At 46.5% G+C, this 24988-nt stretch overlaps 1 protein-coding gene across 7 annotated transcripts in view; it reads right to left on the bottom strand.

The window, feature by feature from the left end:
* PHACTR1 (phosphatase and actin regulator 1) overlaps positions 1–24988 on the bottom strand; it is a 551052-nt gene that overhangs the window by 11825 nt on the left and 514239 nt on the right. For all 7 annotated transcript variants that reach the window (XM_060023625.1, XM_060023628.2, XM_060023623.1 and 4 more), the window contains one exon: positions 4269–4324. In XM_060023625.1, coding sequence (XP_059879608.1) covers positions 4269–4324 — 56 coding nt within the window. The remainder of the gene's footprint in view (positions 1–4268; positions 4325–24988) is intronic.

Here is a 24988-nt window from a genome sequence, read left to right as displayed (position 1 = left end):
CTGCCTCAAGCCTCAGAGCAACCGAAGGGGACTCGCTGTGATGTGGCCCTGGTGCCCGGTGCCCTGCGTGGATGGAACAGAAGCTGGGCCCCGCGGGGGCGCCTGCCACCTGCCACAGAAACAAAACGAGGCACGGCTGATGCCAAACGCAAGGCTGGAATTTCAAAATGCTCACCTTTCACAAGCCCTGATTCCATGAATTCTTTGAATCTTCCAAGAAGTCCACAGAGCACGTGTGAGGCCACAGTGTGGGATACAACGGCCTACATTTAGACTTCTAAGGAGCGTCTTAGGAGAGCAGACCCCAGAGCTTAAACCTTCTCAGCTCAACATGTGGGGTGACTTAGCATCAGGTGTGTAAAGCACCGAAGGGAGCAGAGATTCGGAGGACAGAGAACGCGGGAGTATCTAAGTAACGCAGTGACCTTGGGTACCTCACTTTCCTCCCAGGCCTTGCGATGGAAGCACGGATCGCAGCATAATACTGTCTAACTTGAAGAAAAATCACGAACATCAGCCTGGCTCCCATGCCTCTGCTTCCTGTCTACTGAACTGAGGGTGGCACCAGAGAGAGACCACCACTGCCACTTGAATTTGCACAGGCTGCATCAAAAGGGCCCTTGTTCCCTCATTTTGAAGTCACCGTTGGAAATTATGGTTCCAGAACTCCATTAACTTGCCGCGCAGTGCGCACTCACCCTTGAGTGGTCTCAGTACAGGACAGGGCTTTAAAACAGGGACCCCCTTGTGCCTAGAAGTGGGGTGCCCTCGCCCCTCCTGCCAGCCTGATGGCAGCAACCACAGCCTCAGCTAACTCACACCGCAGGTGGCAACACCTCCCGCCAGAAGGAACGGCGGTGGCTCAGAGCACAACTCACGTCCTTGAGCGACACCCCCGGGGGCACGGTTTGGCCAGTGTGACTGCCTGTGGTGACCAGGATCTTGGACCTTGGCAGCTCCAGAAATGGCCACATCCTGCCGTGGGCCAAAGTCCCCAGGGGTCCCCGCTGCCCCAAACCCCACGCGAGAGCTCCTTCCTTTGAATTGAAAGGTCCTCCTCCCCCCACCCCGCCCCAGGGTTCCTTTGAAAAATGAGAATTTCTCTTGGATAGAAACCTGTTCAACTAGTCAGCCATCACTATCTTAGTATGAACTAATGTATCACAGAGAAACTGGGAGGCAGACTGCCAGCCCCAGAAGAAGGGAAGCCCCCAAGAGCTGCATTTGCAGGTGGGAGGGAGGACGGAAGGAAAGGTCTAGAGTGGATGGTGAGCGGCCGGGGGGCAGCTCGAGGGCACTGGGTTGAAATGTACAGACTTGTAGCCATATCAGGGCCAGGAGGGGCCCACGAGACCACCTAGGCTACTGCTCGTGGTCTGGAAATGAGGATAGGAAGGTCCAGGGGGGTTGAGCGGCTGGCCACACACTCCGTGGCTAACAGACAGACAAACAGTCCAGCTCCTTTTCTTGCTTGGCTACGCTGCCTCCGCCCATCCCATTTTGCTCAGGGCCAGCCCTCTCCTCCTCACTGGTTACTGGCCTCAGACTCCACTCGGAGCTGCCTCCTCCTACAGGCCCCCTCCCGAGCCGCGAACGTCGACATCCTGCCCAGAGCACAGAGCCCTCATCGCCTACAGGTGTTCCTGAGGTCCCTCCGAGGGCTAGGGGCCCCAAGCTACCACCTATGGAATCTATACCTTTAGTTCAAAGCCATTTACAAACCCAGGGTCATGAATTCTCAGGCAGCAGGGACCAAGACAGCCCCACTGGGCAAGTGGGAAGGGAGACCAGGAAAAGCCCTCGAGGTCACGGCCTGCTGCCACCATCAGAGAGTGCACTGTGTGCTCAGATGTGCCCAGGGTCTCACTGGCTGCCCAGTGGAGCCAGTACTGCCCACAGGGCCGGGCAGCCTGGGATGGGAGTCAGACCCGGCTTGCAAAGCTCCACCGCCCAGCAAAGCCACCGCTCTGGGCCTCTCTCCTGCACACTTAGAGATGTGGTTCATCCCTTGACTTACAGCCCAGATGATAATTCTCAGAATACACTGTTTGAGGGTTGTCCTCTGATACCACGAAACATTTCTTGTTTAACAATCACACAAGATTTTAAAAAGAGAAAGAAAAAGCTATTTCGGAAAACAAAATTTCAGAACGCAGGATGAAAAAAAAAAAATACCTACAGGAAAAATAAGCTCCTTTCCGGAACGTTCTGAAACTGCGACATGATGACCCTGTTTGAATGTGGTCAAGTGATCCTTCAATTTGCAACTACTCAAATGGACAAACACGCAAGAGGCAACAACGAAAGGGAACTGTGGGAACAACTTGTAAGCCCCTGGCTCCCCTGAACCTGAGCCCCCAGGCTCACTGAACGCAAGTAACTGTCTCTAAGACCCGAGTGTCCTTCTGGAGGGTGAGAAAAACCTAACTCGAGGGGCCTGCCCGCCGCCTCCCATGGATCTGGGCAGACGAGGCGTGGAAGCTGGTGCCTTTGGGAAGCAGGTGAGCTGGGGATTCTCTGCCTTCTCTTTCCAAAACCTGTGCCCTCGCCAAGAGAAGTGCTGTCTTCTGAAACGTGAACAATTCCACAGACGTTTTTAGCCCCTTCACATTTAAGAGTTAGGCTGGGGACCGTGTGGCCCTGTAAGAAAGTTGCACAGAGATTCTTTCAGCAGGACCACAGATGCGTGTGAGGCACATCTGGGGGAGACGTTTAAATGGAGAAGAAGAAAGCCCGTTCACCAGATTTCTGGCTTTAGGAACAAACGGACACCTTTTGATTTTTCTTTCTCTCTAAGGTAGACAATTTATAATGGATCAGCTATCAAGTTGGGGCAGAAAGGGAGACACGCCGGCCAAATGCTTCCCCAACCAGGAAAATCATCTGAAAGAATTCGAATTCTGTTTCACGGCAAAGTAAACTTAGAAACTTTTAAAGGCACCCCCTTCGTTAGGAACTTCCTAGAGATCTGGGAAATGGGGGAGGTGGCCTCAGGACTGAGGAAGGTCAAGGCTGAAAGGAACAGCCACTGCGAGGCGAGGGCGTGGCCGAAGCCGGAGCAGTGCGGCAGGATGACGGTGGAGGCACAGGGCACGCAGGTGGGTGCCCTGGGGCACGGGTGCTGTGGGTCACGACACCGGCCCCCCCATCACAGCCCTCGCCCGTGACATTCAACAGCAAACCATCTGGCGCGGACCCAGTCACAAGGCCACAACGAGCAAGGCGAGAAAAGCAAAATCAGGAACACTTTCGTTTGGTCGAAGTGGAAATACCCAGCTACTCACGCAGGGGCCTCACGCGACCGGGGCGTGGGTGTGTGCGTGCGTGCGTGCGTGCGCGTGCATAGCACAGAAGTTCTGTAAAACTCTGCGTAGCATGTATTTCTCTTTTCTGGAGCAAATCAGAAAGGGATAGACGTGTGGGGAGAAAGGGTCTGAAATTAAACTAAAAGTATCTGTTGACCATCTAGAGGGCAGTGTCGGTGAGAGTGTAGCATGATGAAGCTGAGAGGTTTTAGTTTTCAGTTGCTGAATATCTCCCCCTAAATGGAGGCATACTGGTTGGTGCCCATGAGATGCTTGGTTTCTTTCAGCATTTTAAAAATAGGTATTTTAAGCACCACATGGACTTTCTGTATTTAGACAAATATCTCTGTGTCCTGAACCAAAGAGGCTTTTTTTGTCCACAGACACAGTGACAGCGAGTTTTCTTGAATGACAGCCTGGGCAGCTATACCAGCGGCCAGTTGGAGGAGGCCTGAGAGGAGGCCAGGAAGGATTTCCCCTTGGAAATGCTCTCTTAGACTTTAGGTTTAATGCTCAGAGGAAGGGGGGATTTTATCCCCAGCAGCTGGCTGCAGTGGAAAGTCACACTTTCTGGTCTTCGTTTTCAAATGGCTACTTGCCCTATTTTAGCTATCAGTATCATATTTGCAGTTTTTCAGCCAATCTGGCTTTAAAGGTGACCCCAACTCTCACTTACTAGTAAGTTCTCTCACTCAAACCTTTCAGCTTCTCTGACTTGGCAGCCCGCTAAAGGGCAGGTTCTTGCAGACCCTGAGGTCCTCACGAACCAAGTGCATTCGAATTTGCCTGCTCTGTGGGGATGCTCTCTCAGATGTTCGAACACACAAGGGCGAAGCCTCCGCCACCAGGGAGGGTTTCGATCGTTTCCACACCAGCACACAGGAGAAACCCTGTGGCCTGCCATCAAACAATAACCAAAGCCACCACGAAACAGCAGCGCTTGCCACGGGCTCGGTCACTTACGTTTCAAAATGTTCCTCTGCTCCAACTCCTCTGCAGTTGGCCTCTGGCTCAGTCGCCTGCGGAAGAAATCCAGGAAAAGTTTTTGGACCATATCATAGCCTCCTTGGGTCGTTAATCTCCCCGGCCGTCGCAGATACATGGGGCAGGGTCAGCGGCTGGAGGCCCTGTTCCATCCTGTGCCCTGAAAGACTGGCGCTCACCACCAATGCCTCCTGAGTTCCTCGTTTTCAACCCCAGGAAAGGCACCGACGTGATGTCACGTGGAGCCGAACCCCCTCCCTCCATCGGCCCCTCCCCAGCCCTGCTCCTCTGGGCCTCCAGGCGCATGGACTCTTCTCACAGAAGTCCCTTTCTTTCGTGTGGCCTCCCAACTTCGGGAGGATGGCCTCTGCTTTTCTCGCCCCGGCCCCGAGGCTAGAGCTCGCCTCTTGCCATGTTTGTGCAGACTCAGAACACAAAGAGGCTCACGGCCCCATGGAGACGGGAGAGAGCACGTCTGTCTGCAGAGAACAATAGCTGCTCTTTTGGTCCCCACCCATCGCCACCAGAGCCTTATTAGACACAAGGTGGCAAATGAACAGGAACAGAAATGACACTTGGTGCCGGCACGTAATTTAGCCACAACAAGTGAAACATCACAGCCAGGATGTGAACTTGCTATTGTGCAACAGCAGGGGCCGGGGGCAGACAATGGGTGGCACCAGGTAGGGGCAGAAGTTGCCAGAGAATGGGAAGGACACTGAAGAGGAGACTACACGTTCTTAGAGATGCTTTGACGGATCTGACTCCAAAGGCAAGGGAAACGAGCAAAAACAAGTGGGACTACATCATACTAAAAGGCTTCTGCACAGCCAAGGAGGTTATCATCAAAACAAAAAGGCAACCTACAGAGTGGAGAAGATAACTGCAAACCACATATCCGATAAGGGGTTAAAATACAAAGTATATAAAGTGCTAATACAACTCAACAATAACAAAAAGCAAACAACCCGATTAAGAAATGGGCAGAGGGTCTTCCCTGGTGGCGCAGTGGTTGGGAGTCCGCCTGCCGGTGCAGGGAACATGGGTTCGTGCCCTGGTCCGGGAGGATCCCGCGTGCCGCGGAGCGGCTGGACCCGTGAGCCATGGCCGCTGGGCCTGCGCATCCGGAGCCTGTGCTCCGCGATGGGAGAGGCCGCAGCGGTGAGAGGCCCGCGTACCACAAAAAAAAAAAAAAAAAGAAAGAAATGGGCAGAGGATCTAAGTGTCCATCGACAGATGAATGGATAAAGAAGATGTGGCACATACATACAATGGAATATTACTCAGCCATAAAAAGAAATGAAATTGAGTTATTTGTAGTGAGGTGGATGGACCTAGAGTCTGTCATACAGAGTGAAGTAAGTCAGAAAGAGAAAAACAAATACCGTATGCTAACACATAGATATGGGATCTTAAAAAAAAAAAAAAAAGGTCATGAAGAACCTAGGGGCAGGACGGGAATAAAGACGCAGACATAGAGAATGGACTTGAGGACATGGGGAGGGGGAAGGGTAAGCTGGGACGAAGTGAGAGAGTGGCATGGACATATATACACTACCAAATGTAAAATAGCTAGCTAGCGGGAAGCAGCCGCATAGCACAGGGAGATCAGCTCGGTGCTTTGTGAGCACCTAGAGGGGTGGGATAGGGAGGGTGGAAGACGCAAGAGGGAGGAGATATGGGGGTATATGTATACATATAGCTGATTCACTTTGTTATAAAGCAGAAACTAACACACCATTGTAAAGCAATTACACTCCAATAAAGATGTTAAATAAATAAATAAACATAATATGTTGCTTTACAAGAAAAAAAAAGGCTAAACAACAACAACAAAAAGAAACTGGCAGAGGATCTGAATAGACATTTTTCCAAAGAAGACACACAGATGGCCAACAGGCACATGAAAAGATGCTCAACATCACTAATTACCAGGGAACCGTAAATCAAAACCACAATGAGATATCACTTCACACGTCAGAATGGCTATCATCAAAGAGACCACACAAAACAAATGTTGGCAAGCATGTGGAGGAAAGGGAGCCCTCGTGCACTGTTGGTGGGAATGTAAACTGGTGCAGCCACTATGGAGAACAGTATGGAGGTTCCTCAAAAAATTAAGACTAGAATTACCATAGGACCCAGCTACTCCACTTCTGAGTATTTATCTGAAGAAGAGGAAAACCCTCATTTGCAAAGATATCTGCACCTCCATGTTCACTACACCATTATATACAATAGCTAAGATATGGAAGCAACCTAAGGGTCCACTGATAGATAAAGAAGATGTGGTACATACACACAATGGAATATTACTCAGCCATGAAAAAGAACGAAATCTTGCCATTTGCAACAACATGGATGGACCTTGAAGGTATTATTCTAAGTGAAATAAGTCACACATAGAAAGACAAATCCCACATGATTTCACTCCTATTAGAATCTAAAAAAACCCCCAAAGAAACGAACAAACACAATAAAACAGAAACAAACTCACAGAGATCAGATCAGTGGTTACCAGAGGGGAAGGGGACCTGGTGGGGGGTGAAATGGGTGAAGGGGGTCACTGTATGGTGACGGATGGTAACTAGACTTGTGGTGGTGATCACATTGCAGTGTATACAGCTGTTGAATTATAATGCTGTAGACCTGAAACTTATATTTAAAAAAAAGAAAAAGAGAACCACATGCCCAGATAAAGTTCCAGGAATGATCACACAACGGGCCTCAGCATCACAGAGATGTTTGTATTTCTCTTGAAAATTATTTAACAATCCTGCAGTTAATTACTCAGCATTCTGCTTCCCCCATTGGGATGAGGTGTGTGTGAGACGAGAAAACTGTGGAAGGAGTTTGAGGCCCCTCTGAGTCCTCCAACGGGACTAAGGGGTAAAAAAGAGTGCCGTCCTGGAAGCAGAGGCTACAGTCCCTCCCGAAACAGTGGCAACTGGCGTGTACTGTTGGCAAGATGTTTACACCATGGACTCTGGAGACCCAGAGTGAAGATAAGAAGTCCACGGAGTTGCCAAGTGTAACTATTTTAAACCCAGTGCTCACTGACAGCTGATTCTGTGATTCCCCAATATCATCACCACTTAGGCTGTAGACAGGGAATGGGCCTCAATGCCAGAGAAAGGAGTTTTGATCAGATACCTGTCTGCAAACCCCTTAGCACCCTGGAAACTGCTGGAAATGGTATTCCAAAGTGTTTTTAAGTCTGTAAGAACATTTTCACGTCTATTCTTCATTTTCTTCTCAAAACATCCCATGAAGGGATTACTTATCCACCCTGATAAGGGCCCTCTGGGTATCTGGAAATTCACAATGCTGGAGGTTCCAAATTTGGACTCAGCAGTCTTCCTGTCCTTTCTAAAACAGCATTCTCAGACTGTAGGAAGAAACTTGAGATTACACAGCTGGGCAAGCTGGTGTCATAGGTCTGGAATGCAACTCCTGACTCCACTTAGAATAAGTTTCTTAGAGGCTCTGCCTCACCTTTCAATTTATTTTCCCTGAGAAAACTGGTTTCTCTGGTAGGGACGCACAGCCACCTTTCTGGGACCATTTAGTAAAACCCAGGTTTTTACATGAAGCTTGGGTTTCGGGGCCGTATGTTTTGAAGAAGCCCTCCAGACTCAAGGTGGAGTTTGCATCTCAGAAGGTGGGGGGGAGTGTTTTGGAATCTTATGCCCTGAAGTGTCTGCAGAAGGTTCCCTCACTGGCTTGTGCTAAGCGGCCCGTGGCTCCCACGACCAGAGGCGTTGCCTGCTTCTATTCTGGCCTTTTTCTGTTTTTGTTCTTCTTATGTGACATGTTTGAAGGGGACAAAACAATGCGTAACTGAAATCTAACCAGAGAAAATGCTACTATTAACTAGGCAGCCTTATCATTAAACACACATGATTTCAAACGAGGCCTTCTATTTACGTTTCACTTCTCTTGAAAGGGTCTGAGGACATCCAGGCTAATCACAGATATAAAATGTAGCTAAGCCCTCCCGAAAGGCATGTATTATAACTAGTTGTTTTGACTTTGAAAATGAGATTCGGTAGGAAAATGATATTGTGGCTTAATGACAAAGTGCTAAACAGCTCAGGAGTTAGGGGACCTGGGTTCCACTCCTGGCTCTGCCCTGAACCCACCTGGACAAGGTATTGGACCCGCTCAGCCCTCTGTTCTTTTCTCTGCAAATAACAAGAGTAATTGAATAAGCTAATGCTGATTTCATGCCTAAGAAGTACAGGCGTGGTTCTAAGAACTGCACGCATATTAATTCATTTAATCTTCAGGTCAGCCCCTGGAGGTAGTACTATCAGCAACTCCATTGCACAAAGGGGAAAAGGGAGGCACAGGAAGTTGCATACCTTGCCCCGGGTCACAGAACTAGCACAGGGCAGAGCCAAGACTTAAACCCAGGCACCCCGGCTCTACAGTCTCAACACTCTTAACCAGTGTACTAGTTCCCTATTGCTGCTGTAACGAAGTACCACAGATATAGTGATTTAAAACAACACAAATTTATTATGTTACAGTTCTGGAGGTCGGAAGTTTGGAATGCGTGTCTGTGGGCTAAAACCAAGGAGTCAACAGAGCTGCACCCCTTCTGGAGGAAGGGAAGAATCTATTCACTTGCCTTCTTCAGCTTCCGGAAGTGCCCTGCCTTCCCTGTGCCTCTTCCAAGCCCACAGTGTCGTATTTTCCAATCTCAGACTGACTGCAAGCGTTCTTGTGGAACACTGGACCCACCCAGATAATCCAGGATAATCTGTTCAACTCAAGATTCTTAACCACAGCCTCAAAGTCCCTTTTGCTATGAAAGGTTATAGGCTCCTAGGCTTGGGGATTAGGACACGGATGTCTTTGTGAGGGGGAGATATTCTGTCTACCACAACCGTAATACCCTACGCGTCAGAAATTGCAAACTGATGTCCAGTGGGTTGCATTTGACTCTGCAAGTTCTTCTCCTTGCTCAGAGGTAACAGTTTTTGCCCCCCTAAATGCCTTTAGAGAGGGTATGTTTGTTCTAGTTAGCCCGGTCCCCAACCCTCGCTCAGATAATACCTGTCCTGCTTTCTTCCTTTCCAATCATTCCTGGCCCTGAGTTTGAGACCCCTGGATAAGATCATCAAGTCGTAAGAATCCCGACTTCTGTTTTCCTTCTTTCATCCACCCATCTACCCAACGCTGACTAAGAACCTCACTGAGGACTGAGCACTGATAGCTCTTAGGAGCTCAAAGCCTAGAGGGGCGCGTTAGTGATGAAAGTTCGCAGGTTAAAACTGGAGCTATACTTTTCAGGAGCTGGACTGCAATAGAATGCCCTCGAAACGGCCGGCAACTTGGACGTGATTTAGACCCTCATGGCAGTTTAGAAGACGCTACAGACTCTCTCAGTGTCTCAGCTTGGCTAGCAAGAGGGTCAGCCAAAACCAGATCAGCAGATGTGTGCGAGGCGGGCTGGGCGCCAGGCAAAATTGTGAAGGGGATCATGTTTTTGTCAGGGTTCTGTCTCCTGGACCCTTCCCCTCTCAGGTTCTTGGAATTACATCATCACTCTTTCTATGTCATTCCTGTCAAGACCGGTTCTTAAAACAGATGCTATATACTTAGCCACATTCAAATGTAAATTCATTCATTCGTTTCACAAATTATTTATTGAGTGCCGGCTCTGTGCTGGGCATCGGGGGTCCAGTGATGAGCAGAAACAGATCAAGGTCCTGCCCTTCTGGAACTTACAGACTGGAAGGGGCTGGGAGAGGCAGTCATCAATCACATAGTGACAGGGGGATAAATTAGGAGTTTGGGATTAACATATGCACAGTACTATACATAAAACAGATAACCAACAAGGACCTACTGTATAGCACAGGGAACTATACGCAACATCTTGTAATAACCTATAATGGAAAAGAATCTAAAAAAAGAATATATATGTGTATAACGGAATCACTTTGCTGTGTACCTGAAACTAACACAATATTGTAATTCAACTATATTTCTTTTTTTAATTTAATTTTTTAGTTTATATTGGAGTACAGTTGATTTACAATGTTGTGTTAGTTTCAATGTTAGTTAGTACAGAAAAGTGGTTCAGTTATACATATACATATATCTATTCTTTCTCAGATTCTTTTCCCATATAGGTTATTACAGAATATTGAGTAGAGTTCCCTGTACTATACGGTAGGTCCTTGTTGATTATCTATTTCAACTATATTTCAATAAAAATTTTTAAAAACTACCAAAAAACTTTAAAAAAAATTCACATGGTCACAGAAAGAAGTATAAAACTCTAGTAAGAGGTTCCATGGTGAGGCATCTGGGGCAGTGATACTGGGACCTGACAAAATTAGGAGGTCAGGAAAGGCTTCCCAGAGGAAGTGATACTGTGTCTGGGCGCAGATCTGGAGGATGGAGGAAGCCAGGTTCCTGGAATGGACAAAGCAAGGGGAAGAAGGATGGTGGGAAACAAGCCAGGAGCCAGGCCATGTGCCCATGGAGGCTATGTTAAGGAATCTGATCTCCCAAGGAGCAATGTGAAGTCACTGAAGAGTTTACATTTAAGGATAGGAGAGGGGAGGAACAAATGAACATTTCAGGTTTACAATAGATCACATTGTCTGTTGTACAGAGAATGGATTGGGAGACGCGAGAGGCAGTTTAAATAGGAGCCTCGGAGGCTACTGCACACCTGGTAGAGGGTGACGGACACCTGGGCTAGGCTATGATGCTCGATGTGCAAGTTCTTAGGGAGTCCAGCTGACAGACCATGGAGACAGCGTCTACGGACAGAGGGGGAAGGAGGAGGTATATTGGATCCATAACTTACGCAGCTGGACAGATGGTTATATGCTACTCACCCAGAAGGCGGGAAACACTGGCAGGGAACTGGGGCATTTTGGGGGAGGACAAGGGAAGGGTGGAAGGGAACCATGAGTCTGAGTTTAGATCTGTTGAGTCAGAGCGATTGTGCGATGTCAAAGTGGACGCATCCAGTAGGCAGATGGATATACAGAGCTCGGTGGAGAGGAGATGGCTAGGCCAGTGACAGAAATCTGGGGCTAGTTTGCAATTAGATAATATTTGAAGTCAGGGGTAAGGAGAGAGCATAGAAGGAGAAGAGGAGAGGGCTTAGGATGGAGCCTTACAAAATTCCAATATTTAATTCTCAGACTAAGGAAGACACACCTGCCAGGGAGTTAGAGGAGGGGCAGGGCACGGAGACAGGATGAAAATTAGAACATGGCATCCTGGAGGCAGAGGAAGACGCGCGCGGCCAGTGAAGTGGGCAGATGAGGTCTGGAAAGACTGCCCACTGGGTTTGGCACCGGGGAGGTTCTTAGCGAGCTCACCTAGAACTCTTTCAGGGGGTGGTGGGGACAGAAGCCAGGCTGCAGTGGGTTGAGAACAGAGGTGAGAAAATGGACACAACAAGTAGGAAGGCCTCCTCCGTGAAGCCTGGTTTTGAAGGGACCAGAGAGTTGGAGGTGAAGGAGGCTCAGGTGAGGTTTATAGTTTTTTAATGGGAAGAGACTGACATGTCTAACAGAAAGAACCCAGATTAAGTGCTGGTGGTGACGGTGAGAAGCTAAATATATAAGGAGGGCGGAGGCTCCACGGACAGTGCAGGAGTCCTGAGAAGGCAGGAGGGCTTGGGGTTTTAGGGGCAGAGAAGACCTTATCTTTCAACTGGAGGAGGGACAGCCCTTCACCGTGACAGGAGGCTGCAGGAGAAAGTGCGCCGTATGGAGGTTTGTCTGTTTGGTATCGGAAGAAAAAGGGGTGCTCCCAACTGATGGCTTGTACTTATTCTTTCAAGTTGGACTGTAATAAAGATGACTTACATTAGTTTAAAATATTACCTTTCCTTGAGGGGTCTGTCTTTGAACAGAGCCAAGTTCACGAAGCAAACGGATCAAGCTCTAGCTTCAGTCACCAGAATTTTAGGGGCGCGCCCGGGGCAGCCTGCCATCTTCACCAGGTGAAGCAGCCATCTGCTTGGTTCCTTTTGTTTTTTTGTTTTTGCATTACGCGGGCCTCGCACTGTTGTGGCCTCTCCCGCTGCGGAGCACAGGCTCCGGACGCGCAGGCTCAGCGGCCATGGCCCACGGGCCCAGCCGCTCCGCGGCATGTGGGATCTTCCCGGACCGGGGCACGAACCCGTGTCCCCTGCATCGGCAGGCCGACTCTCAACCACTGCGCCACCAGGGAAGCCCTGCTTGGTTCCTTTTAAGATCTACCTTGTGTGCAAGCTTTGGTTAACAGAAAGCTGAGCAGAAGGGCACCATGATCGTATTAATGAAATGGGCAGTTTTATGAATAATCCCGAGGAGCTAATAATTCCGAGAAGAAAAGCAGAGATGCCTTCTGAATGCACTGAATCTCTTACGCTATCCTCACCTTGACAGTAGATTTAAGTAATTGTATCTGATTTAGACTAACATTAAATTAAAATTTTTCCTGATTAGATATTTAGACATGACCATTCACATGCTAGATGACACAGGAAACTCCTTTTTTGGGAGCTAAACATTTATATAGAGTGAATTACCCGGAAGTAAAGGTTTAATGTCCTTTCAAGTGATGTGTTTAACTAGCTCTGCTATTATATATGTGACCCTGGTTTACACAACATCTCTGAGCAGCAAAATCGTTTGCACGCCTCAAATGATTTCTCCTTTACCGTGCATCACGGCTAAGTGATTTCCGCTCACCGTGAACTGAAAATCACTGACTCCCATTTAAGTGCCGCTTGCCATCCACGGCCACACACGAGCCTTTTATTTTCTTTCAAAATGTAAGAATAGATCTTATTCTTTATCAGTCTGAACAACTCCATCGACACCACTGACCATAAGAGAAAAGCAAACAAGCTAACATTTTTCTGTGAAACCAACCAACCAACCCCAAACAAATGGCACTCAGGTGTTGGCCTTGGAAGGAGGAGACTGCTAGCAAATGCAGCAGGAAGATGCTTTAAATATATGCAGAGCAGCGGAGAGCTGTCTTCGAGCATTACAGCATCTCCCCAGAGAAGTGACATGACCCTTGTAGGTTTTGCTGGTTTGACTTGATGCCGACAAGGCTTCGTTCTGCAGCACGGATCTAATGAGCCTTCTGCAGGCTTCGGGACAGCAAGGTCACCGCTTTCACTAGTATTTACAACTGCTTGTGGTTTGGAGGGCCCTGATTTCAAAGTCTGGATCTCTGAAGCTGTATCTGCGTTTCAGGAAAAAAGAAAAGCAGAATTGACTTCGGTTTGTTTGCTGCATCTCAGAGGGAGGTAGCTGCCTTTTCAGACAGTTGGAAAGAGAAAAGGCAAAGGTGCTCGTGGAGATTGACAGAAAGCCAGGTCCTCTTTCCTAAGGCAGGAGAAGATGGGGGTTCCCTCCCATCTAAGACAAGCACGCTGGGGCCAGGTAAAGGGGGGAAGCACTGAATTCCATCCCCTGCACCTCCTTTGGCATCTTTCCCTAGGACCTGTCAGTGCCATGAAGCCTGGGGCATTTCTGTCTGGTCCTGGTCATCACTACATCGCCAGTTCCTAGGAGACCACCGAGACCATCACAGGTGCTCATTTAGTAATTATCTAACCCAGATTCTACGAGTTCTGATGCCACACATGTTCCCTGGATGACGTCATCAACACTCACGACTTCAGTTAGCATCTGCATGCCAGGGACTCCAGATTCCATATCCCTAATCGTACTTTTGAGTTCCAGACACCTTTCCAACTGCCTTCTTAGACTCTTACAGGCCATCAAACTTAAAGGGTCCCAAAGGAATTAATTTACCTTCTTCCCCTCCTGTGAAGGTAGTTTTGCCAACTGGACACATTATTTTGTCTACCAATAATATTCTGACCCCCAGGGAGCTGCCCAGGAAACTGGGAATTATCCCCTGTGTACTTCACCCCCGGGGGTCACTCAACCACCAAGTCCCAACCATCTTTCCTTCCATCCCATCACCACCTCCTCCAGAAAACAGGCCTCCAGCATCTCCCCCATGCTGCCACCCTATCCTCTTCCACCCCAGACAGAATGGTCTTTCTAAGGGGCACATCTGATCCCTGCACTCCCGGCTTGAAAGCTGTGCACACCTTCCCGATGCCTGCAGGGGAGTCAAAATACCCAAAAGTCCTCTAAGGTTCTTTGTGATCTGGCCGCCTGCCAAGCATCACCCCGCCCTATTCTTTAGTCGTACCCACCTCCTCTTGGTTCCTTCCAGATTTGCATGCCCTTCCTTACATCTAAATATCCTTTCTCTTCCTCTTTACCTGGCGAACTGACAATAATCCCCAAGATTGCAGCTTAAACCTCAAATATCACTTCCTCTGTCCAGCCTTTGGTTAAGGTGCTTTCACAGTCTATGACAATAGTCCTGTGTCTCTCGTATCCTGGTGCTTCTTATTCTTCCTACTGCTCATCTCGTCCACTGGAGCCCAGAGCTGAAGCTTTGTGAGGTGCGGCCATGTCTGCCCATCCACCACCAGGGCTGCTTCATAAGTGTACGACCTGGGCAGTTGCAGAGAAACCCCCCACTCAGAAGGGTCCCGTGCCTGGAGCTGAATGTTCTTGAGGTCTCAACCGCCCATCACAATCTGGCTTCTGTCCACACCACTCTATTGTGCTGGTTTTCAACCAGGGACAACTGTGCCCCCCAGGGTGCATTTGGAAATGTCTGGGGACATTTTTGGTTGTCATGATGCGGGAGGATGCCTTTTCTGATTCTACCAGGCACAACTGGTCACTCCCTCTGCTGCGTCCTTCCATCTTGAGCACGCCTCATCCACCACACTGATAACATCCACTTACACAAAGACCTCCTCAATTAGACCGCGAATGCTTCAAAGGCACAAGTTACGTCTTATTTACCTCTGTGCTTCTAGACTTAGTAGAGCGCCTGGTGCGTGGAAGGGACAAGTCATAATACTGCAGCCTTGTTGTGCCCGTGGGGATGACCAGAACCCCTTGCTCCCGGAGGGGCTCCTCGGGGAAGTTGGGCAGCACTTTGCTTTTACACCTCACTCAGTACTCTGCCCTCTACCCTTCTTCTCTGTAAATGAGGCAGCGTGACTTTTTTTTTTTTTTTGCGGTACGCGGGCCTCTCACTGCTGTGGCCTCTCCCATTGCAGAGTACAGGCTCCGGACGCACAGGCTCAGCGGCCATGGCTCACGGGCCCAGCCGCTCCGTGGCATGTGGGATCTTCCCGGACCGGGGCACGAACCTGTGTCCCCTGCATCGGCAGGCGGACTCTCAACCACTGCGCCACCAGGGAAGCCCGATTTCCAGGAATCTGAGTGAATAATTTTCCCCTTTTTTCCCCTCCTCCTCATTCCCCTCAAGCTGTTAACAAATAGCCCGGCTACAGCATAAGAAAGAGCACAGGCTGGGGAAAATGCACTGGGATTTGGAGCCCTGCCCTCCTGGCCTATGTCCACCATTAGCCAGAAGGCCCCCTGGGTACATCACAGTGCTTTACCTCTCCCTGCACCCGAGTTTTGCCAAATGACAAACAGCCATAACAACAATCTGAGAGAACTGAATGAGAAGAAGATGTGAGAGTCCCCTTTAAGATTAAGTATAAAGCATGAAATATTATTTCTGGTAACTTGAAAAAGAGTCTCTCACCTCAACTAGCTAAACACGTTACTCTTAAGAGAGAAATGGTTTTGGCTTTATTCACTGGAGGCTGTGGCCCCGGTGTGAAGCCTCGTGGCAAAGATAAAATATTGTAAGGAATCAAATCAGAAAAAACATTGGAATAATGCTGGTCGTGTTGAGATGAAATCAGTTTGGGGAAAACAATGGGACTGTGTGTGTTGCATAGCATCAAACTAAAAAAAACAAACAGCAGGGCTTCCCTGGTGGCCCAGTGGTTGAGAGTCCGCCTGCTGATGCAGGGGACACGGGTTCGTGCCCCTGTCCGGGAGGATCCCACATGCCGCGGAGCGGCTGGGCCCGTGAGCCATGGCCACTGAGCCTGCGCGTCCGGAGCCTGTGCTCCGCAACGGGAGAGGCCACAACAGTGAGAGGCCCGCGTACCACAAAAACAAAAACAAAACAAAACAAAAAAACAAACAGCACAAAAACTGAGAGCCTACAGCCTGAATACTTTTAGTGTTCTTAAGATTATTAGATATAAGCCCCCAAATGAGCAATCAGGAAGATTTCACTTTTAAGGAGTATATGAGTTGTTAGCATAGAGATTAGATAGTTAAAGAAGTTAACCTGACTATACTCATCTCAATAAGGCCACGTTTACATGAAGAATCAACCAAAAGAAATGCTAAATCAATGTGATGTCAAAGGATAAGGAATGTGGGAATAAAAATAAATGTCCTCTATTCTACTTTAAAGCGACTGAGGAGACTTGGTCACCTTTATCTTATCTGTCTGTCCATCCACCTGTCCATTTGTCCATGCACCCATGCATCTGCCTGTTCATGAGTGAGCCTGTCCATTCATCCATCTGTCCATCTGTCCATTACATACCAGACATTGGTCTAGGCCTTCAATCAGAGCTAAGCATAACAACTAACAATATTAACAAGAATGACTGGGTGTGGATGATATGATAAAGTTCTACCATCAGATATATACTGTGTTTTATCTTTTGTCCTTAGCCTCTTCCCAAAACATTAAAAACTGAAATTTGGCCTTTATTTTTGTTTTGTTTTGTTTTTAATCCTTCAATAGATAGCTCTACTGTAAAAGTTAACATTCTCCCTAGGAACACAAAGCATTTTTAAAATAAACTTCCATCAGAATCTTCAACAAGTTTAGTATGATCTGGTGAGAGGTCAAGGCAAAAGACTAAGAGTGAGGGCTTCCCTGGTGATGCAGTGGTTGCGAGTCCGCCTGCCGATGCAGGGGACACGGGTTCGTGCCCCGGTCTGGGAAGATCCCACATGCCGCGGAGCGGCTGGGCCCGTGAGCCATGGCTGCTGAGCCTGCGCGTCCGGAGCCTGTGCTCCGCAACGGGAGAGGCCACAACAGTGAGAGGCCCGTGTATCGCAAAAAAAAAAAAAAAAAAAAAAAAGATTAAGAGTGAGGCAAAACAAGTGCATCAGTACAGCCCCTAAGCACCACACACCTCACTAGTCAAGTGGGAACAAAAAATATCCTCAAGTTGTCAACTTCAAGCTCATCCTTGGTCCTCTTCCTATAGCGTTTTGTCTGTTCTCCCGATCTCTGCCGTTTCTGAGTCAGTGGTTCTCAATCTTGTAGCACATTAGAATAACCCATATTACCTTAAAAAAGACCGATGGCTGGGCCACGCTCTGGACCAATTAAGTCAGAATATCTGAGGGTAAAGCACTGTTAATATACTTTTTAAAGCTTCCTAGGTCATTCTTCAGCAGTAGCTGGGAACTCCTTAACTGTGGCAAATTCCTGGGCGCCAGACCTACTGAATTAGGAACGTTTGGGTGGAACCCAGCAGGCTGTGTTGTTTGAACACAGGACATGATGACATACGGATCTTCAGGAGATCTGCATGTATATTCAAGTGTGAGAACAAGGGCACCGGCACCTGGATATTCCTTTCTTAACTTGAGCCTTCCCCCAGGTACCCCTGTACTTCTTGTCCTTACTTCTTTAAAGAATATTGCTTCTGATGAACAGATCTCTGGAACAAGGACAAAAAGCGATTCAAATGAAAAGAGGAAACTCCGGGGTTCACTGTTGAGTGACTGTCCTGGACAGTATCATGGTTAGGATGACTTGTGCAGTCTAGACAATACAGAAATGTCATAAGAATATATACTTATTCATCCACTCATTCATCCACAAAATACTGTGGTTCCAGATTTCCCCAATGCCTTGCTTTGTTGGGCGTCAATAAACAATGTATAAAACGCTTGACTACTTTCCAAAGCAAGGCAAGGGATGGAGAGTTGGAAGTAGGTCCCCTGATGCCTCCTCTTGTGCCTGCTCTGACTATGACACCTGGGCGACTCCAGGACCTACAGGGTCTGTGCAGCTCACGCTCTTTTCCTGTTCCCCCCAAAGGCCAATCTGTCATCTTGGGGCCATCAGCACCTCCCAAGGAGAGGCTGAAGGGTCTTATGTGAGACAGAGGCTGGGAGACAGCCGTCAAGCATCCCCAGCCCCTTCTCTCCTCTTCATTCAACAGGACTACAGCTATTTGCCTACAGCTGCCTCTCAGGGCCTCTTCTGAGCTCCTATTTCTGGAACAAATCACAACTCCAGCTCAGATGAGATTTCACGCTGTTTAGAAACCTGGAGATGAAAACACAAAAAACCCCCAAAGAGTCCCAGAGGCTCCAGTAGAGGGGATTTTGATCATCTGACTTTGCAAGGTTTTCTATAATTCTCCTTTGTTAGAAGTCTGATTTCCATACTGTTTCCTCATCTGTGACGCCACAATTTTAACATAAAGCTTCATTTTAAAACCATTAGTCCTGTAGAACAAAAGAGTGGTCAAGAATATAGGTATCCTCATTAAAGTAGAAGTGCTTAACCATGATAATGTTCCATAAAATACATATATATGATGTAACAGACATCATAATACATATATATATACACATATATATGTACGTAACAGACATCATATACACGTATATATATACACATATATATGTACGTAACAGACATCATATACACGTATATATATACACATATATATGTACGTAACAGACATCATATACACGTATATATACACATATATATGTATGTATGTGTGTATACACACACACACACACATACATCTTTTTCCCCCAGCAGCATGGTGGATTTTAGGAATGTCTAACCAGTTTGGATTTGCACTTTTGCATTTTTTGAAAATCTGTTTGTTAATTCTAAAAGAATCAGGAAAAATGGAGTTCTAATAATGGAATGGGTCTATTTGTCTAGGAAAGGATCTATAATATGGGAAAGGCAAAGAAGAAAAAGAATGTAAAAATGGAGCGTGATACGGCTGCTTCAACCGACTTTACCTTGACTATACAGGAAACAAATATAAACGCGTTTACTAATTTCTTGGCCTTATCTGTACAATGGATTGGGAGACAGGTAGCTTGTAAGAAGAGACTGTATCCCCTCAAGGATGTTCCCAAAAAGAGACCATGAATTCGTAGCACATGTCTAACATAGGATCCTTAGCTCCCAGCGTGGTGGACAGTAGGCCATATCCTTTTCTCTCGTGTGTGTGTGTGTGTGTGTGTGTGTGTGTGTGTGTGTGTGTGTGTGCATACATACGTCAGCATTCTATTATTAATCAATTAGGAAACATACCATGTAACACACAATGTAAATGCAGGACAAATTTAAGCTACTTTCTTAGGTAGGCTAAACCTGACATTATATATATGCTTTTTTTTTTTTTAATGAATAAGCTTATTTTATTTCTGCCTGGACAAAGTTGTATGAATTTACAGCTCCTTCGTGGGAAACGCCTGAGTATTACCCAGGTGCTGCTGTTGACTGTGGGGTGAGAATCAGATTTCATAGGCTGTGGCCCCAAATGGCTACATGTGGTTAAAGACTGTGAGGAGAGAGGGTAACGCGCAAGAGAAATGAGATGGAGAAATGCTCCGAGGATGTGCTGCGCGGACACAGCAGGCTCCAGGCAGAAGGTACCCGCTCAGCCTCACTCAGCTTCCGCGAATCTAAAGGAAATGCCAGGTCACTCAGGGAGGGTGTGCTGAAGGCTCCCCGTGGATGGGACACTGCCTGGGCAGCTTGGGGTGGAATGTGCAGGTGGCAGACTCATTGGCTCAATCAAATTTGGGGAGGGCAGCTCTCATTTTAACTCACAGGAAGAGGTAATGACCTCTCTCAGCATCTTTCAAGGGGGAGCTTGATAAGTTACAATACGCAGACGAGCAACACGAGGAAAATCATAAGAGTCCAAAGGAGGCTTGGACTGACCGTAGGTAAAGCTCTTCTCAACACACTGATCACCTGTCAGTACCCAGTATTTATCTGTCTGCCTGCTGTTTTTTTCCAAGGCACTAATAAGGCTGCCCGTTTTGAAGAACTATTGTTTTAGTGGTTCATTGGGCACAGAACATAAAATTTTCATGATCACACTTCCTAAAATAGAAGCGTATTCACTTATATTTCAAAGGAACTGCCTTCGGAATCAGAGGGAAAAGCGATTTTCCAGGGTTTGTATCTTTGGATGACTTCCCTTGTTTATATTCTGTCAAAAAAATCACTGTTTAGTTAGCATATATGCAATTTTCAAGGCTATTCTAAAAATCTTTGCATTCTAAACCAAGAAGAGTGAAATGAATATAATGAAGATAAATAAAATGAATTACTCTTATTAGCATTTTGCATGAGAGTTAGGGTTTTTTTTTTTGCCAGTCAACAGAGATGTGAGGGGACCTATGAAAAACAACTGTTGTGCAAATGTCTCAGCTGTAATCCAGTTCTGCTATTTAAATATTCAGGACTGTGTGCAAGGTCTAAGGAGAGCTGTCGAAAAATCACCTTCAATCAAACCTGCAGCCAAAGTTGGTGGATGAGGGAGAAAGTACTCTACATACCATGGAAATTATCCTGGAGACGAGAAATGCCAACTTCACCGTTGAAACAAAGAACAAAGAAATCTTCCTAAGTATAACGGATTAGAGCTTCACTTATCATCTGAATGACAGAATCACTAGAACAGGCCAACTCCAAACTAAGGCATCAGATACAGAATCTTCAAAAGTACCTGATCAGTCTTCAAAAATTATTAACGAGATTTTCTCAGCTGTGATTAACTATTAAGATGGGGAAATGTCTCTCACTTGGCACTTAACTTAAATGTTCTTTTAGCTATGTGGGATTGAGGAGGAAACAGTGCCCATGAAAGAAACTACCTATGAGAGAATTCAGATTCCTTATTCATGGGCTTTTTAACTTCTGAAAATGTTTCTTAAAGATTTAATTCAAAACCTTTGAGTCATTTCTCTCTCTTTCAGACATGAATTGAGAAAATCAACTGAGATCTATGACTTGTCATACTTTCTAACAAATAACTGGCCTGTTTCTTCCAGTGAGAAGGGAATACATCTCTCCCCTTTCTGGGGGATATTAATTTTTAGCACTGGCTGGGGTCAGAGGTCTTGGTTTCAGATCCCAGTGTAGCCAGATAACTGTATGAACTTGGCTAGCAGCTTAATTTCTTTTGGCCTCAGTTTCTTTAACTGTAAAATTAAGGGTGCTAGAGGCAGTCATTCAGGAGATGCAATTGTGAAGGAGGTAAAGAAACTCACAAATAGACTCCTTGTGATATAGGTACAAAGCTCACTGTGGAAAAAAAAACTCCAAATAAGCTAATCTGAAAGCACTAGACCAGATTCTGAAGTACTATTCCAGGTGACAGAAGCATCTTTCAACCAAAGTCTGGTGCTTCGTAAGATGATTTAACTCACTGTTTATTCATTGCCTCCCAGCAGATTCACAAATGGCTTTGAGAGCTCCTTTCATGAATAAAAGTTTGATAGCAATGACACATCCTTATGACTGTTTTAGTTTATAGAGGGATCAAAAGATTGTAGGAAAGAAAAAAAATATGTTACAAGAAAAATGGTCTGACAACTCAAGTTGAAGTTGTTCCTATTAACACATAAATGTTTAGATTATTCAGTGATTAAGTTATCCAGAGCCCTGTCCCATCCGCATTCTCCCAGGAACATTGAAAGGAAAAAAAATGGAAAGAGAAATAGTCTAAAATACATTCCCACCAATAAAAGGATGTGGCCCAGAAGGACCCCCACTTTCCCCACAGAACCTGCCATCAGTATCTCTTTCCCAGGCTAAAACAGAGAACGATAGGTAACCTTGACTAATCTCTTTGAAGGAGGATTATCCAGCTACCTTTTTTTTTTTTTTCCTGGTCACATTGCAGGGCTTGTGGGATCTGAGTTCCCCAACCAGGGATCGAACCCATGTCCCCTGCAATGGAAGCACTGAGCCCTAACCACTGGACCGCCAGGGAGCTCCCTCCAGCTACCTTTTAAATGATACCTCATACAGTGTTGTGCACCATCAATTCTAAAAGAATTCCAACAGAATCAATTTGTCGAGGTTCCATGGTCTCCCTTAGTAACTTGTTTCCCTGAAAAGTTAACCTTAAACCCACAGAAAACAAACTTATTCAGCTCAAGGTGCACTGTTCCTTTCTGAGATCTCCCAGTTGTACTTAAGCTAGTTTTTTCTTTAAACATGAGCAGTATTTATTTTGGGCCTCATTTTTCTCTAATGGAGATTATTTTGATCTCCTGGCCCTCAGGAGCAGTCCATTCACTGACACAGCTCATGGGCATGTAGTGATGTCGGCCCCAGCACAGGCCCTCACAAACTTTCCACATGATCTGCTCCCTTCAGAACCATGACTGTGCACAGCAACCGCCAACTGGCTACCTTCTTCCTTCAGCCAATTTGAAAAGCCTTTTATTTATTGTTGTTTTTGCCAAATGAAAATTGTATATATTTAAGGTGTACGATGTGGTGTTTTCATAAATGTCTATATTGTGAAATGATGACCACAAACAAATTAATTAGCATCTCATTCTACCTCCGAACGGGAGAAAGTCTTTGCAAACGAATCAATGGACAAAGGATTAATCTCCAAAATATATAAACAGCTCATGCAGCTCAACGTTAAAAAAACAAACAACCCAATCAAAAAATGGGCAGAAGACCTAAATAGACATTTCTCCAAAGAAGACATACAGATGGCCAAAAAACACATGAAAGGATGCTCAACATCACTAATTATTAGAGAAATGCAAATCAAAACTACAATGAGGTATCACCTCACACCAGTTAGAATGGGCATCATCAGAAAATCTACAAACAACAAAATGCTGGAGAGGGTGTGGAGAAAAGGGGACCCTCTTGCACTGTTGGTGGGAATGCAAATTGATACAGTCACTATGGAGAACAGTATGCAGGTTCCTTAAAAAACTAAAAACAGAACCACCATACGACCCAGCAATCCCATTACTGGGCATATACCCAGAGAAAACCATAATTCAAAAAGACACATGCACCCGAGTTCACTGCAGCACTATTTACAATAGCCAGGTCATGGAAGCAAGCTAAATGCCCATCGACAGATGAATGGATAAAGAAGATGTGGTACATATATACAATGGAATATTACTCAGTCATAAAAAGGAATGAAATTGGGTCATTTGTAGAGAAGTGGATGGACCTAGAGACTGTCATACAGAGTGAAGTAAGTCAGAAAGAGAAAAACAAATATCGTATATTAATGCATATATGTGGAACCTAGAAAAATGGTACAGATGAACCGGTTTGCAGGGCAGAAATAGAGACACAGATGTAGAGAACAAACGTATGGACACCAAGTGGGGGGGAAGGGGGTGGTAGTGGTGGTGGGATGAATTGGGAGACTGGGATTGACATGTATACACTAATATGTAGAAAACAGATAACTAATAAGAACCTGCTGTATAAAAAATAAATAAATAAAATTCAAAAAAAAAAAAAAGAATGGCAATCAGTAATAACAGACAAACAAACAGAAACAGATGTGTAGCTGCCCTTAACTTTCTATCAGTCAGGTCACGCTGTAGCCTCGACTCAACTCAGCACCTTTTAGAAGATGTCAGCCTTTCTGGAGGGCTTTTAAGAGAGGATTTTCTATTTTGCCCAGTGAGTTAATGGGAGATGTCAAACGATCTGAAAGCCACTGAGCTGCTCGAAGATTCCACATGTCTGTTATGCAAATGCTGCAGGATTCAATAACTCCATTCTCGTCCTATTTCACCCGATTTAGCTTGTTCTGATCACTCAGTTCAGCTTGGTGACTGGTACTTAATTTCAGTTTTCTTTATGGGAGGGTTCAGAATCCACAGAAAAAGCCCACTGACCTGAGCCATTCCCTCCCAGGCTTTGCGGATGTGAAGATGAGCGGCCACAAGAGCCCTCTTTTTTTTTTGCGGTACGCGGGCCTCTCACTGTTGTGGCCTCTCCCGCTGCGGAGCACAGGCTCCGGACGCGCAGGCTCAGCGGCCATGGCTCACGGGCCCAGCCGCTCCGCGACATGTGGGATCTTCCCGGACCGGGGCACGAACCCGTGTACCCTGCATCGGCAGGCGGACTCTCAACCACTGCGCCACCAGGGAAGCCCGCAAGTGCCCTCTTCCCGCTCCGCTCTCCTCTCTGGTCCCCTCTCCACTCCATCCTTCATCACAGTCAAAGGTGAGGAGGGTGCAGATGCTGCTGCAAGGCTGCAAAAGCCAGGCGGACAAGGAAGCTCCTCCTAAACGTCACTCGGGTCTATTTTCCTCCCTTCTTTCTCTCAAGTGATTCACAGGGACACACATCCAGGGCACCCTCAGTCAGCCAAAGTTGAACTGAATTCATAGAGCCTTTGATTGTTATTCCGTTTTTTAGAAAGTGCTTTTGCAGCAGAAGAAATTACCTAGCCTGGGAAGGTACCAGCTCACACTTAGCCATCAGCCCTTAGGTTTGGGGGGAGATACCATTTACCACCTTGGAACTAGGCTTCGGTGTATCGAGACTCATAACACTGGTTTTCCCAAACCACCGACAGTATGCAAGCTACAGTCAGAAGTCAGGACTACTGCATTTTATTGCCTGTGCTATAAGCATGAAAAATGGATTTCAAGTTTCTCCCTTGAACACTGTATTATGATTTAAAGCAGCACATAATCCTCTGTACATATTATTATTTTTTTTATTTT

Source organism: Delphinus delphis, chromosome 10 (genome assembly GCF_949987515.2).
Source record: "Delphinus delphis chromosome 10, mDelDel1.2, whole genome shotgun sequence".
NCBI classification, from domain to species: Eukaryota; Metazoa; Chordata; class Mammalia; order Artiodactyla; family Delphinidae; genus Delphinus; species Delphinus delphis.
This window is presented reverse-complemented; position numbering and strand designations above follow the sequence as displayed.